The 16,516-nt window shown below is 40.3% G+C and overlaps 1 protein-coding gene across 2 annotated transcripts in view; it reads left to right on the forward strand.

The window, feature by feature from the left end:
• Positions 1 to 16,516, forward strand: part of WWC2 (WW and C2 domain containing 2) — a 218,696-nt gene that overhangs the window by 144,987 nt on the left and 57,193 nt on the right. For both annotated transcript variants that reach the window (XM_039468352.2, XM_074396680.1), the window contains 4 exons: positions 2,687 to 2,816; positions 6,321 to 6,467; positions 7,514 to 7,587; positions 11,298 to 11,540. In XM_039468352.2, the coding sequence (XP_039324286.1) occupies positions 2,687 to 2,816; positions 6,321 to 6,467; positions 7,514 to 7,587; positions 11,298 to 11,540 (594 nt within the window). The remainder of the gene's footprint in view (positions 1 to 2,686; positions 2,817 to 6,320; positions 6,468 to 7,513; positions 7,588 to 11,297; positions 11,541 to 16,516) is intronic.

The raw sequence follows: 16,516 nt of genomic DNA on the forward strand, positions 1-16,516 counted from the left end.
TGGCCCTTTTCATGTTAAGAACAAAAAACATTCTTTAAGTCAGCAAATGACGCTCATATTTCGGTGTATTTTATCACAAGTTAGGGTCAGAAGAGAAAAGGTGGGAAATGCAAAGTAGAGGAGAAAAACAAGAAAGAGGGAAATAAAGGAAAAAGACAACACTTAGAGAAGTTCAAAGGAGGCAAATGAAGGAGAAAGACCAAAAAGCATACGGTGATAAAAGCTGAGCTACGTTCTTCATATTTAGCATTCTGTTGAGCAGTAGATAGCCAGGAAATGTTCCTGTGTTTAAAGCTCTCTGAAATTTAAATTAGCAGTCTTGAGCTAGTCCTGCTTTTATTTTTAAATGTTAATGTTTATTTCCGAAAAAAACCTACCTGCATTTATTTTCAAATGATGAAGTTTATGTTTATTTCCAAATCAAAGATTTGTTTTATCATTAAATTCTGAAGGCTTTACACACATAGGAAGAAATTACTTGAGCTTTAGAAATTCACTTTGACGCAATTTCGGATGCCCCATTACAACCTATTTTATAAAATCTCACAGTTTGGTTTTTAGTTTTTATTTTTAGTTAAAAAGTGCTACATCTGAAAACATCCAAATGCTATATTTGGAAATATTATTTGTTTTATTTAATAAACCATTTCCTCAGCTAAGTTGGTAGATATAATACTTAAGGGAGTCAGAAATTCCATTGATAAATCTCTTCCCAAATAAATGGAGTTAGCTGATAGTCTAAGTATTTCATTAGTCGCATCAGATATTCTAAATGTGATAGTCATAAAAGTCCCAGTCCTGAATCTGTCATTTTGGGATAGTTCCCCTACTAGCTAAGTGTCTGCGCAATTCGGGGTGTGAATTTGCATCAACTTTCTGCCTTGGCTTATTCATTTGCAAGAAGTGTGACTAGGGGATCTTTAGGGGCCCTTCCCATTCTAAACACTGTGTGTGTGTGTGTGTGTGTGTGTGTGTGTGTGTGTGTGCACGTGCGTGCGCCTGCATGTGCGTATGTGCATGTGTTTAATCTGTGACTTGATTGGTTGTACTTTATTATCAGATGATTTTATGATCAAGTTTATTTTATTTTCTTAGGTTCTTTAAGTCTTTAATTGCTTGTTCAGCAGCATAAGATAGTTACTAAAACAGTACTTGGGGAAATACGTTATCTACAAACTGTACTTGTTTGAGTAGACTTTGTTTGGAAGAGTGATTAAGATGGCATTGCTTTATTTTTTTCAGATTATACCTTTCACATATAAAATAAATATTAAGAATTAAATGTTTTAAACCAAACGAGCTCAGAGTCTGTTTTCTCTGATTCAGTAGGTGGTGTTTCTCTGGAGACTCTGGATATAAGACTCAAATCGTGTAAACATGTATAGAGTTGTTGGCGGGGGCAGAGGCATAACCATATATCCCACAAGGAAAACTCGTGCTGTATTAATAACGAATCCAGGACAGCACAGGTAGCTGGAGAGGACCAGGAGAATGATCATGAAGAGTACATTAAACTATTTTTTTAAAAAAGAATTAGGTAATTTGATTAGGCCCTTCAAACACAAAGAATTAGGTTACATGAAATCCTCTAGCCTAAGGGGACAACGTAAACTGTAAGGACACTTGGTAAGCAGCTCTGCAGGGATAATAAATTAGCTCACTGAAGAGCTGTTTATTCAGTATGAGTTGAGAAATGACCACTGCCTTTCTGCCATTTGCCTAAGTTTGAACTCATCCAGCAAGGCAAGCAATTGTATCTTGACTCATAACTTTCATAAAAGCAGAATAAATACTTATATATATGTGTGTGTATATATATCTACATCTGTACATATATATATATATATATATATATATAGAGAGAGAGAGAGAGAGAGAGAGAGAGAAGTGAAAAAAAACTAACCACACAATCCAAACATTATAGAATATTCACCAATATAAATAATAATTTATTAACCATTTATTTAAGGTCTCCCAAGCTGCAGGCCCTGTGCCAGGTTTTGCACAGATGTTATAGCAAAGCATTATGTAAAATTAGGTGGCAGTTTATTTGCCTCTGTGCTCTTCTGCTAAAGCATTTGCCCGTGTCTTTTACCTTTCTTGGGTGAAGATCAGGATCAGCACTTGATGAGGTTTGGGTTCAGCCAGCAATGGGATCATTCAAGCAGATTGAAGACAAAAAGACATGTGTTTATTTGAGCCCCAAAGTGATTAGAAATGGATTGGGTTTGAAGTGGCGGATGGGAGAAATCTTAGCTGGCTGTGATGAAAAGAGAAAGGAGGGGCCAAGGCGTGTGGATCACAAGGTCAGGAGTTCAAGACCAACCTGGCCAACATGGTGAAACCCCATCTCTACTAAAAATACAAAAATTAGCCAGGAGTGGTGGCAGCTGCCTGTAATCCCAGCTACTCAGGAGGCTGAGGCAGGAGAATTGCTTGAACTCAGGAAGTGGAGGTTGTAGTGAGCCCAGCTCTGTCCAGCCTGGATGACAAAGCAAGACTCCGTCTCAAATAAAAAAGAAGAGAAAGGAAGAGAAACAGCCTGAAAAGATGATTGCTGGTATATGAGAATCAGAAGTTAAATAATTGGCCAACTTAGACAATTCCAAAACCAGTTCCTACTGTCTGTTTAACTTATATGCTACCATTCTTTGATATTTTTTTTTTCTTTTTCTCTTTTCAACAGAATTGATAAAAAAATGTCTGGAGGCCAGAGCGGGTATGAACTCAGTGAAGCCAAAGCCATTCTAACAGAACTAAAATCTATCAGAAAGGCCATTAGCTCAGGAGAAAAAGAAAAACAAGACCTGATGCAGGTACATTACAAGACGTTTTGTTAAGCCAAACTTCTACCTTCTTAGGCCCCCAGAAACTCTCACTGGGGCATTAGTGCTCCCTCAGAGTCCAGATGGCCCTTCCATCTCTGTCCCATTCTTGCAGAATGGGCCCTGTGGAAGCTGTTGCAGGCACGAAAGTAGCTTGCTGCCTTGGAGGAAAGCAGGATTGCAAGTGACTGGGACACTTCTTTGTAAGCAGCCTTTGGATGTCCTTTGAGATAGTGGGTGGTGGAGCCTGGAGCTCATGTGAGGAGATTAACATTTTGCTGCACCCTGAAACTCACTGAAAACTTCATATGGGACCCAGATAAGCAGAATTCGCAGCCCAGGATACACAAAGGATATGTCATTTGCTGTGAGTAGGTAGAAGGCATGCTTTTTGGAGATGAGGCTATATGAGGAGCTTAGAAAAGCTTCTTTCCAACCCAGTTGATTCTGAGGTGCCAGCTAAAGGTGGGTGGGGAGTGCCAACCCAGTAGGGGATGCCTATACAGTTATCCTAGGAAAGCTGCTAATGGCTGTAAATCCCCTTACTAAACCTGTACACTTCTCAGCCTGTGGCTCTTAACTCCCAGTGATCCAGCATCACGTGTGCAAAAAACAAAGTAGCCATTAAGTGATCAGTATTCTGAATATCTATACTTAGCAAATACAGTCAAGTTATTTATTTTTATTTTTTTTTATTTTTTATTTTATTTATTTTTTTTTACTTTAAAAAAAATTTTTTTTTTTTACAAACCCTTGTGTCGAGGGCTGACTTTTAATAGATCGCAGCGAGGGAGCTGCTCTGCTACGTACGAAACCCCGACCCAGAAGCAGGTCGTCTACGAATGGTTTAGCGCCAGGTTCCCCACGAACGTGCGTTGCGTGACGGGCGAGGGGGCGGCCGCCTTTCCGGCCGCACCCCGTTTCCCAGGACGAGGGGCACTCCGCACCGGACCCGGGTCCGGGCGCGCGGCGGGACACACCCCGCGCGGGGCGGAGTAGCCCGCCGGCGGGGACGGCGGGGGACCGGCTATCCGAGGCCATCCGAGGCCATCCGAGGCCATCCGAGGCCATCCGAGGCCATCCGAGGCCAACCGAGGCTCCGCGGTGCGGTATCGTTCCGCCTGGGCGGGATTCTGACTTAGAGGCGTTCAGTCATAATCCCACAGATGGTAGCTTCGCCCCATTGGCTCCTCAGCCAAGCACATACACCAAATGTCTGAACCTGCGAGTCAAGTTATTTTTAAGGGTGTCTCTCTCCTCTCCTTTCCTTCATCCCATAATTATCACAAACACTAAGAATTCTTATTTCATATATTTGGAGTTCTTTACTTAGCTGAGGAGTAATTCAGTTCACATCATTGGGAATCTTAGAGTCATTGATGATGCTTACATTCTCAATAAAACATTTGCATTTAAATACCATATTTAACTACTTCATATTGGTTTTCAAAATATTAGTTGAATATAGATAAATATTCTTGGATCCATGTAATTTTGCATTTTGGGAAATTTGAAATAACTTAAGAGACAAGATCTAATAGAAAAGACAACAGTCATAATAGCAAATACTTATAAATACTGACTTCCTGCCAGACATTCTTCTAACTGCCTTGCATATAAATAATTCCCTTGATCCTCCCAACAACCACTAAAGGTAGGCACTGTTATTCTCAGCTTACAAAAGATTTCAGCACAGAAAAATTAAAGTTTCTTAAAGTCATACAGCTGGTAAGTAGCAAGACTGTGGTTCAAACCCAGGCAGTCTGGGTTAATGCGGTTTTAACATATATATAACACGTGCAAGACTTTACTTGTGTGTATTTTGCTTTTGTTCCACAATTGTCTTGCTGATTAAGTCAGTAATTCCAGAAATGCATGTCCTTAAACAAAAAAAGTTAATGGAACTGGAGCAAATTTACATTGCAGCCTTCTAATTCAACAATTTTAGGTCGTCTTTCATTCTTCCTGTAAACCCTGGATTCATATGCAGGCCCAATTAAATTAAAAGATTAGATTCCTTTTCAGATATTAAAGTACATAGAATAATTAATTAGTAGATGCAGCGATTGACAATAGAGTTGGAAGGGACTTTAGATATCTTCTGTGACTTTCAAATCTCTTTGACCACAGTAAGAAATAGATTTTACATCAAAACCCAGTAACACACAATTGTTGTGTACTTATAGATACACAGGTGTGCATGTGCACACACACAGCACTCAAAATGAATTTCACAGAAATATGCCTACTCTTAATACTGGTGATGCAGTCTGATTTTATCTTCTAGCATCTTCTATTTCATTTAAGAAATACTAGTGACAACCTACTAAATTGATTGAATGCATTGCCATCACAGATAAGTTTGAGAAACACTGATTTTTTTTCACTGTATAGATGGAAAAATGGAAAAGACTTGCACAAGATCACTGTAAGGTTTTTTTTTTGTTCTTTTCTGTTATTTGATGTGACCATTTAATTTTTATCCTCATATGTGTGTGTGTGTGTGTGTGTGTGTGTGTGTGTATATGAGGATATTTATTTATTTATTTATATTTTGTGTAAATATCCCTTTGAAAGAAAATAAAGAAAGGTAAAAAATTTCAGATGTCCCGTATTTTCTAATTCCTCCTAATCATGAAAATTTTAAATATCAGGATTAAATACAGGCTTTTTTTGAAGTTAATAATAATGGTTTCTTACCATTTTATTGGTATTACTGTAGGATATCCTTTTTAATTTTGTAAGTGATTCAGATTAGTCTTTCCTTTTCAATACTTTTACTTGTTCATATTCTCCCTCTAAAGTAAATCACAGTATATTAAACCTGAGTGTCCACAGCAGGCACATTTGCTTTTGATTATGTTTTTTACCAAGCCAAGCATGTCACCACAGGCAATGCCATGCTGTAGACACACACACACACACACACACACACACACACACACGGGCCTGTTTGAGGCTCGTGCCACTCATTAGCAACTTCTGAGCCTCAGTTTCCTAATCCCTAGTGTCGTGTGAGCTAGATAATCTCTTGGCTCCTGTCCAGATGTACAATGGCCTATTGAAGAAGTCTTCAAAGAAGGAGGTTCTCTTACTGTATCTACAATGAGAGATTATGTTACAGATATTCTGTGTTTCCAGAATATCTGTTGCATAAAATGAATGGGTTCCTATTGAAAGAGACAACTTCTTAATGAAATTTTTAAAAGTAAGACATGCATGTGTTGTAAAGATACCATTATTCATAGGAAAATGCTATCTTGGGAAAGATAAGACGTCTGGTTTAATATGATCTCACTTCCGAAGTCACATGTATGTAGGTACAAAATTATTTCCTATTATTTTTTCCATTATATAAAGTGGTAAGTACCTACTAGAATAAAGTAGTTGTTTTTTTCCACTGAGATTAACTCTTCCCTTTTAATTTCACCTGGTGGGGAAGGTTTGCTCTCTTACATGTTAAGCTTTATAAAACACTTTGTGTTTTCTGAACAGAGTCTTGCTAAGCTGCAGGAGCGGTTTCATTTGGATCAGAACATTGGCAGATCTGAGCCAGATTTGAGATCTAGTCCTGTGAACTCTCATTTATCTCTCTCCAGACAGACTCTTGATGCTGGGTCACAAACAAGCATTTCCGGAGATGTAAGTTATCTGTGTTGAAGAGTTGGCCCAGTGTTGTCCTTGATGGGCCTTAATTGCAATATGGATGGTGAACTGGAACCAGAAGTATATGTGACTTGGATTCTGGCTTTGTGCATTGAGTGTTTCATTCTCGTAAGATTAGTTTTAAAAATCATAGTCTTATCTTTTCCGATAAGCATATCAGGATTTGTCCATATGAATAGCTTTGTTCAAACTTTCTCATGCGGTATTTCTTCAGAGACACATGGAAAGGCTAGAGGCATATAAGAATTTAAGTTTTTCCCATTACATTTAGAGTCTTGGAAATTTAGTCCTTTCAAGTAAACATGAGGCCAATGAGACATAGAAAAACATGCCTTTTAAGACTAGTAAGAAAACTTGTTTTTATAAATGAGTTGATTATATTAAAATGTTTAATTTGTGATTTATGTCTGCCATTTAATATTTAATGTGGCTTAGGTATTGTTAACTATTTTACCTTCTCCATTTTGGGATGCCATTAGCTGGTATTTACTTCTCAATACTTTCCCATTTATTTTCATATTTTCTTATGCTACTTTGAAATATGTGCTGTGAAAGTAAACCAGGTAGAGGTCAATGGTAGGGCTTACCTGTTTGAAAATTAATTTTTGAACTTATTTAGTTTATATTTTATACAGTTGAAAGCTAAATGATAGAAATTAGGCTCAAAAAGGCAACAAAATTAGTTCCAGTTCATAAATTTTATTGACCTGTACACCCTTCATAAACTCTAAGATATCAGGCACATTTACCCTGGTATTTAGGGTATGAAGATTTTTTTTATCTTGAACTTAACATTTAGAGAAAGTAATGTTAAAGTATTTGAAAAACAGACGAGCTTGAATTGAAAGAAATGTTTTGCCCCTACTGAGACAATAGAGTAAGTGTCTTTTAAAACCGGTGTTTCCCAATTTCAGTACTATCTTCTTTAACTTTTCAATTACACATACTTCCTAGAAACAAAAGCAATTTACTTCATTCATTAGCAGAGTTAATTGACTTTTTTCCTTTTTTTTTTCCACTAGATTGGAGTGAGAAGTAGATCAAATTTAGCTGAAAAGGTCAGGCTAAGCCTACAGTATGAAGAAGCCAAAAGAAGGTAATGACAGAAAGGCTGTTTTGTGCATGGCTCCAACATTTCTTTTTCAGAATTAATCTTTACTCCTGTGGTGACATCTGCTGGGCACTTCCCATACATTCTTACCAAGGTTACCTTTGGGTTGTTAGCACGTAAGGGTTGCTTCCTCTCTGGTCTACCTTCTCTTCCCCGCAACTCCCCTCCACCCTCGCACCATCAAAGCTGAAGAGGGAGAATTAATGAGAAGTGTGGGAATGAAATTGCCTCCTTCTCTTCTGAGAAAAAAGAACTTTGAGTTGGCACAATACTTAATTCCCAGTTAAAAGTGAGAAAATGGGTTGCTTTGGTGGAAGTATGATGCAGTGGTTCAGGTAGAGGACTAAATAGCTGTTGAGTTCTAAAGCAAATAAGCATGTTTCTTTGATTTGAAGGGAAGTCTTACTGCTAATGTCTTTGAAGGTGCTGAGGTGTCAGTTCCAGTCAACTTACTTTAGAGAAAAGGAAGAGAGGTTCTTATTTCTCTCTTTTACCTCATAAACGCTTCTTAACCCTTGTGCTATCTTTTTCTTTCTTAGTGATTCTGCTGGAGTAAGACATAAGAGACTTTACCATCTTTATCTGGTTGATAGACTCAAGTATTTTTCATAATATAGAGCTCCTTATTATGAGGGAAAGGATTATACTGATACATTTGATTTCATTATTTTCCTCATAAGAGCTTTAAAATGCTATTGGGTTATTATTTAGGACATTGGGAAAAACTGCATTATCATCCTGCAGGAAACAGGAATTTATCATGTTTCTCCCCATGAGTGTGAAAAGCTCAGCTGAGAACCAGATATTGAAGTATATTCCTTATTATTGGTGATGATGATAATTTAAAAGCAATTGACTGTAGTCCTTAGAGGTTATCTGGCTTTAACAAAGCAAATTAAAGACAATATTCACCTTTATGTAACCTGTGTCCTTAATATTACTTGATTCCGCACTTCCTGAAAGAAAACTAAGCTTCATTCCATAAATTATTAACCACGTGAGCTTGAACAAGTCACTTAGTCAATCTGAACAGCAAATTACTCAACTAATTTTAATGCCTTTAAATTTTCTCTGGCAGAGTTTAAATTTCTTCAGGGTAGGAAAAAAATTGTAGGCTTTATTGTCTCCTTCTCAGTGCCCAGATTCGTGCCTTCCCTTCAATGAGTATCGAGGATCAACTTCTGGTTTTGTGGCTTGGTGATGTGCCAGCTTTTGGTAGATACTGCGTGCAGTCCTCTTGCTGTGTGTCCACCTGGGCTGTACTGTGGACAAATCCATGAGTTAGGTCTGTCTTTCTCAAAGAGAATGGCTGTTACTCAGAAGCAGTCTTGGAGAACTGGGCCCTATGCCCCCTGCATGCTTTTGGGTTTGACTCTGCTTCCCATGGATCAGCTTCAGCTTTTATCCTCCTTTGACTTCTAAGTTAATTTTATCTGGAGCTCACATGGCATTTCTTTTCCTAAGTGCTTCTAGAAGTCTTCATCATGTTCTGCTCCCCAAATGTGGCACACCCCTTCTGAAATAAAATATAAGACCTGCCTGATGTCTGATCACACAAATAATAAACAGGCATCTCTTTTTCCTGTATTATGCCTTTGCTCCTGGTTCACTTGGTTAATTCAGTCACATCAGAACTTCAGACACTGGTTCTTTCCCACTTGTTTGCATTGTCATGCCATTTGGGGTTTTGTTTTAAAGTTACTAGTGATGGCGATGAGAAGGTAAATCTCAAGGGCTTACACATATGTTGAAAATGTTCTTTCCTCCTTGATTTTGAGTAAGTAAAGAGGCAGGTTGTGTTTCTATTAATTCTGTTATCTCATCCAGCCCTTGTTTTATGTGCTTAATGAAGCTAATAATATGCTTATTTAGCATTTTGATGATTAATTTTCTAGTACGTTGCAACAGTTGTTTATGGTTTGTGGTTAAAGCTGAAGAATAGCTGATGTTACATCTATCATAAACGCAGACAGTGGGAGAAAATCAGAAGTACATTGCATACACAGAGCCAGTCTAAGATGGCAATTTTAGTTTTAATTAGAACAAGAACCTTACGGCACGAAGGTTTGGATCTAATTCCATCTTTGCTCGTGATTATGTTTTTCGTTCACCTTTTCTCTTCCTTTCTACAGTTTCTCCCATGAAAATGGGACAAATTATTTCTTTTCTGTTTTTCATATTCTGGTGTGTGCTGTAACAATATCCAGAGTAATCATCCAACATTTTTCTGTAGGAACATAGATTCCTTGTGCAGACATCAATTGAGTTCATAGTTTGCCGATATCTTGTCCTTATGGTTGAAAGAACCATGTGCCGTTTACCTTGTCAATAGCCCTGATTGTCTTCACAGTGCCACGTAGCAAGTTATTTGACTCAGGTGGTTAGGACATTCGTACTGAGATGGGAGTAATGTAACTCTACCATGTGTTATGAAGCTCTAGACATAAGAGAAATCTGGAGTCAGACAAAATTATGGAACCAGTGAGGTTTGCCTTTGATGCATTTTCCTCCTCCTTCTCCTGTCCCTGTCCCCATCACTTCAGCACCTACTGTCACTCCAGTGGTGTCACTCCAGCTGCCTAGTGAAGGTCCACTGTGTGCCACCTGCAAGTAGCTGTGTACAGAGGAACCACAGGGCTAGCACAATAATCTGTAAAGTGTCAGTGCAATGAGTGTTCAGTAAATCGCTTGTATACCAGTCAGGGCACTGATAGGGAGGAGACTCACATGCAGCTTAAGGAGAATATGAATGGGAGAAGGCCAAGCCCTGCCCCTTCTCCATGGCGATGGGAGAGCCTTGATGGATTAACCCCTGACTCCCTCCCAGGGTCTTGTTTTGTCACCCAGGCAGGAATGCAGTGGCACAGTTATGGCTCACTACAGTCTCAAACTCCTAGGCTCAAGTGATCTCACTTTAGCCTCCCGAGGAGCTGGGACCACAGGCACTTACATCACTACCCCTGGCTAATTTTTAAAAGTTTAAAAAATATTTTTGATAGAGACAGGGTCTCACTATGTTCCCCTGGCTGGTCTCGAACTCCTGGCCTCACACGATCCTCTTGCTTGTCCTCCCAAAGTGTTGGATTACAGGCATGAGCCACGGCACCTGGCCCGACCGCTCTCATACCAGTTGGTCACACCACTGCTCTCTTTGCTGCCTTCTTCTTCCCTGACTTAACTCACACCCTCGTCTCTGGCCAGCCTGCTCAGATTCCTATTTCCCTAGCGGACAGGATGTAAACACAGAGGAATAAAATTTATAGTAATGGCATCTCAGACATTATTGACCTCAGTTTTTTAAAGGGAACCACCTAGGCATCTTTCCTGTCACCTGCACAGGCAGTCACATGACAGGGCTGGTCTCTCGTGGCCCCCAGAGCACTCAGCTTTTGAAGCCTCTGTGTACTTGGCCTTGACGCTTTTGTCACATAGCCAGGTGTGCTCACTCACATATTAAAGGTGGGGAAAGATGTGGGTGACAGGGGAGGGCGGGGTCAGGCCCAGAGACTGGCGTGCGAGGCTGCTGCTCCCACTATGGCCTCTCACCAGCAAACCACACCCCTTTCTGGTAAGGTCAAAATTACGAAAATCTGGACAGCATGTCAACCCCAAATTTGGCCTGGGCTGTGTTTACCTTTCTTGGGAGTTTTAAGTATGTGCATACCTCTTTTATCTCTTTTTTTTTTTTTTTTTAGTATGGCCAACTTAAAAATTGAACTGTCAAAATTGGACAGTGAGGCCTGGCCTGGGGCACTGGATATTGAGAAGGAGAAACTGATGCTGATTAATGAAAAAGAAGAACTTTTGAAAGAGCTTCAGTTCATCACCCCACAGAAACGCACCCAGGATGAATTGGAATGCCTAGAAGCCAAGAGGCAGCGGCTGGAGGAAGAGTTGCTGTCGGTGAGGGGAGCACCAAGCAGAGCTCTGGCTGAGAGGTTTGTTTTCCTTCTAGAAATAGTGCAGCTTAACTCTTGCAGGGCTGGCGTAACTGGATACTATTTTCCCTGGGTTTGGAAATCTCAGTTGCATCTGTTCTTAGTGCACTGAGAAACAGCACAAATGGACTTTGTGTAGAGCAGTCAAGCCCTAATGCCCCGCAGGATGAGTTCTGTGTTTTAGGAAGGTGCAAATGCCTGTGACAGATGTTGAATAACTAAGGAATGCTGACATAAAACCAGGCATGTACATCATTGATGAAGTCTGATAGCAATAACTATAAACTGTTGCACTCTGATAAGAAAGATTACCTACAGTTACAGCAATGAAGCTTCCTGTCCTGGGTTTTATTACTCACAAGAATGCAAAAGCCTATTGCTGTTCGTTTCACAGCGAAAAGACAGCTTGCTACCTGTGACATCCTAACAGGTCACAACATATTCATTTGCATTCTGTTTGTCAGTTGCAGCCCTCCTGTGAAACAGGTGAAACTGTAAGGAAAATACTCTAGGCAATCTTCCTATCTTTCTGTGGGAAGGTGTGAGTTGATTATTTCATCTAAAAAAATCCAGTTCTGTAAACAGATGAGCTGGAATGGACCTCTGTGTGTCAGTGTGACATGAACACATCTGCATAGGAGCCTGTGTCCAGGCCTTGATGGCAGAAAGGGTTGTTTACCTGGTTCACGACAGACCGTAGAGCCCTTGAGAACCACTGCATATACATCCTTTAGGCCAGCCAGTAAAGAGCAGTGCCTGTTTCAGAGTGATGGGAAAGATTCACATTGATATAATTTCAAGTGACCTGGAGGTAAGTTTAAAACACCCAACCTTAATCCAGTTGCTTAAAAAAAAAAATTCTTGGCTTGTTGCCTTCTAATTCCTTGTCCTTAATAAATGTTTAAGCTTTCGTGTCTACATAATGTTAAAACATTTGAAAAGCAGTGGGAGAGAGAGAGAGGAAAAAGCCTCTGACGTTCCCAGTTAGGTGTTAGCATGGAGACTCACCCACCCTGAAGTTAACCATTTTAGGAGAGTCTGTGGGTTAAAGTGTTGATCAAGGTGACATGCAGCCTCAGTGTCATAGCTGTAGGGAGCATGAAAATGTCTCAAAAGGAAAAGCCTCTGTGAACTGTATTCTTCCACCCTCTCAGGAATGCTCATCTTTGCCCCCATTCCCCCTTCTTTTCTTCCCCTCTTGTTCTGGCTTTTCTGTCTAATTGTGTTGACCAAAGGGTCAGCCTGAGGAAGTGTCAGGCAGGCTGGCAAAGTAAGGCCCATCTGACAAAAACCAAAAGGAACAAAAAGAATAAGAAGGCAGGGCAGAATTCTTTTGTTTTGTCGTCGTTTTGGTTTTGTTTTCTGAATGACCCTCATATGTCTATATTTGTGTAGGTAAAGTTTCCAGGATAAACATTTAATAGTCATCAGTAGCTATGATGACATGGGTAGCTTTTATGTGGCCCAAGGATAAAGCACCAATGATGTTTCATACTACTACATAGAACTTAATAAAATTTTATATAATTGTATATGTCTAATTGCCATGTTCATCTCAGCTGTTCTACTTTGTAGTAGGTGACTCTAGGAAGGACCTATACACAGATTTGTTCTGGCAGAGAAAGAAAATATGTTTGTTTGTTTTAATCAGCTTTTATTGGGGTGGTGCTTGCCTTTTTTATTAGGAGTGGAGCTTCCAAAAATTGACTAATGATGTAACATTAAAAATAACAGTTTGTTCCTAAGTACCTAAACTTTAACTTTTTCCTAAGTACCTAAACTTTATACTTTTGTTTGCACACACATAGTAACTTAAAATCCCAGCACTTTGGGAGGCCAAGGCGGGCACATCACGAGGTCAAGAGAATGAGACCATCCTGGCCAACATGGTGAAACCCCGTCTCTACTAAAAAAATACAGAAATTAGCTGGGCATGGTGGCAACGTGCTTGTAGTCCCAGCTACTGGGGAGGCTGAGGCAGAATTGCTTGAACCCAGGAGGCAGAGGTTGCAGTGAGCCGAGATCGTGCCACTGCACTCCAACCTGGCACATGGCGCCTGAGCAAGACTGTCTCAAAAAAAGAAAATTCCAGCAGAAATAGTATGCTTCTTTCTTTCCTTCTTTCTTTCTTTTTTTAATGAAAAGCCCAAGAGACAGTAGACTTGAACTCATTAGGAAGAAGAGGTATAAGATATTTTTATAAAAATCATGTATTTACTGAGATCCAGCCACTGGGTTTGTGTCATGGGGAGTAGGTGGTATGGATACCTCCTTGGCTCTGTCTCCTATGATTGGATGTTAGCAGGAAGGGAAACAGATGTATTATGTTGACTTTCTGAATTACTTGGAAGAGCCAGGTCGTTTAGTATTCCAAATAAGTGGATACTAGTTTCCTTATTAGTGTCTATGGCCAAAGGCAAATCCTCATACTTAAACTGCCATCAAAGGTTGAAGGACTCAGACATTCTCACTTGATCAACTGAAAGTTTTCTAACTCCTATCCTGTGGTGCTCAGAGTGACTCAGTATTTCACATGTCCAGAAGAGCAGAACCTACTGCTACTGGGAACACTGAATCCTTTCTTTCCGAAGTAGATACAGCCCCGTCTGGCCTTGGGTTTTACTGTTGCTGTTCATGGTTTTGCTTTCTGTTCTCCCTGCTCTGGCGTTTTTTCTTACGCTTCTCCTTACCGTGTCTTCCTCCTTTGTGTGTGGGTCTTTGCTCTGCTCATTGCTGCTGTTGCACTGACACTGGGACTTTAAGAGGGAAGAGAATGGCCTTGTCAGCAGTGTCTCACCAGGGTCAAAGCAGGGTTGGCCGGAGCTTCTTTTGGGAAATAGGACTCACTGTGTGAAAGTCAGTTTCATCATAGAACAGATTGTGTGCCACCAACCCCAAATCCTTCCCTTTCTTCTTGGTACCTACACGTCTGTCAAAGCTGCCTGCTGCATTCCTCAGCATTTTCCTGTTTTCCACTTAAGTTTGGGGTTCCCCATTATTTCACGGGTGACCTCTGGCAAGATTCTGAGTCATTACTGAATGTTGGTCTCTGAAAGAGCTAGATGCACATGAACTTTCAGCCTCTGAGTGTGATCCTTCAGCCCCCCAGCTCTGTTCCTGCCCCAACAGGCTGCAGCGTCTCGTGCACTGGGCCTGAAGGCAGCAACTGTGCTCGCCACCTAGTGGTGGGAAAGAGGTGCTCATGATGAAGGATCGCCAAGCCAAAAGGGAAATTGCTCGCAAATGAAAAAAGCCTTGCAGGAGAGATGTTTCTGTGCCTCTTTCGTATTCTTTCTATGCAGTTATTGAAATTTCTTAAACTCTGTGCTTTTCTATAGCTGGTAAGACCTTAATATTACTCCTTGTTTTTTCACAAAGTTTGGGGGTTTATGTTGTAATTGCCAAGACATCTTAATTGTTTCTTAATTATTTGGATGTTTTTGCCACTGCTTCTGAAAATTTTTTTAAAGCAAATAGGTGAGGATATGAGTGTCATTTAGTTTTGAGTGGAAAAAAGACTTTTTGCTTCTATAGATGACACGAAATTTTCCCTAGGTGCAGAGTTCTGAGTTCAGGAGAAACCAGGCTGTGCTTGTCTCCTGCAGGGCACTGAGGGCAGAGGCAGGCAGATGTGAAGTCCCATGCTTCACAAAGGGCAGCTTGAAAGGAGATGTGGAGCAGCTGGGCCCGGGGAGGACTCTTTTAAGGGCCAAGTAAAGGAAACCCTTTCTCACCCTGCAGACCAAAAGGCAGGAGCTGGAGAAGAACTCTTCTTGAGACAGGTGTGCACCCTTTTGAGAAGTCTGATGTCTGCAATATCTTCTAACCCCTGGTTACAGGGAAGTTGGGGAAGGTGTTTCGCATGAAATACACCTGGATTCTGAGGAAGACTTTGGGCTGTCACTAGGAGATGCTTTGGTGATCACATCAGAGTCCCGTTGCGACCCACTGGGAGAGTGTCTGTGCCTCTCCCCAGTGCCTCCCTCATGCTTCTCCTGGGGAAGGTTTCTTCTCAACACCAGCAAGAATGGAGGGACTGACGAGGTCACCCTGTGCTGCAGGGAGAAAGGGCTGATGTCTGCCTTCTGGGACTGTAGGAGCTAACTGGGAAACGGGAACAGGAACACAAAGACCGGCATCTGTAGTTCAAAGCAGACATTAAAGGGCTGGAAGAGCAGCTGTCTAGCGTCGCCTGGAGAAGGCTGAGGACGTCCCCTAGTGACAGGCAAGGAGCAGCACTGAAAGTTTCAGTGTGGCTCAGGGTCATATTCTGACGTCATCCTGTTGCCTCCTGTGAAAGCACTAGAGAAAGTCTTCATTTTAGTAAAAGTAATACTGAGTTTTAAAACTTACTTCCAAAGTGTTTCTCTGGTTTCAGAAGACATGGATTTTAGTAGAATTAGGGGCTTTTAGACTTTTGTGCACCTTTTAATTCAGTCTACTTCATACTACTTTTTTCCTTGTTGAGTTTTTGTTTATATTCGAAAGATTTTAAAAATGCTTCTTTTAAAAATGCACCTTTGAAAGCCATGAATTAAGAATTTATTACGCTTTTCAAGTATTAAAGAAGATGGCAAGAATTACTTTTTTAAATTTAACATATAATGGAATAGTGTTGTTAACACATCAAAGGGATGGATACCTATAAATAAAATATGGGCATGTCTTCTTACTGCTGAAAACATATATAACATTTCAAAGAGATTGGAAATTAAGGAAATGTTATTTTTCTCCAAAGAAAAGTGGCTAATTTTTATATCACCACTTTGCAGGGCATGCCGAGTCTTAGAACAAGTCATATTTTTCTTCTCTGTCAAGCACTTTCCCATACATTATTCCATTGATCCCTTTAACAGCCTTATCAGGGAAACACAGGGGAATTATAGTCACCATTTTTTTTTTTTTTTTTTTTTTGAGATGGAGTTTCACTCTTGTTACCTAGGCTAGAGTGCAATGGCGTGATCTCGGCTCACCGC

This window comes from Saimiri boliviensis, chromosome 3, assembly GCF_048565385.1.
Source record: "Saimiri boliviensis isolate mSaiBol1 chromosome 3, mSaiBol1.pri, whole genome shotgun sequence".
Classification (NCBI taxonomy): Eukaryota; Metazoa; Chordata; class Mammalia; order Primates; family Cebidae; genus Saimiri; species Saimiri boliviensis.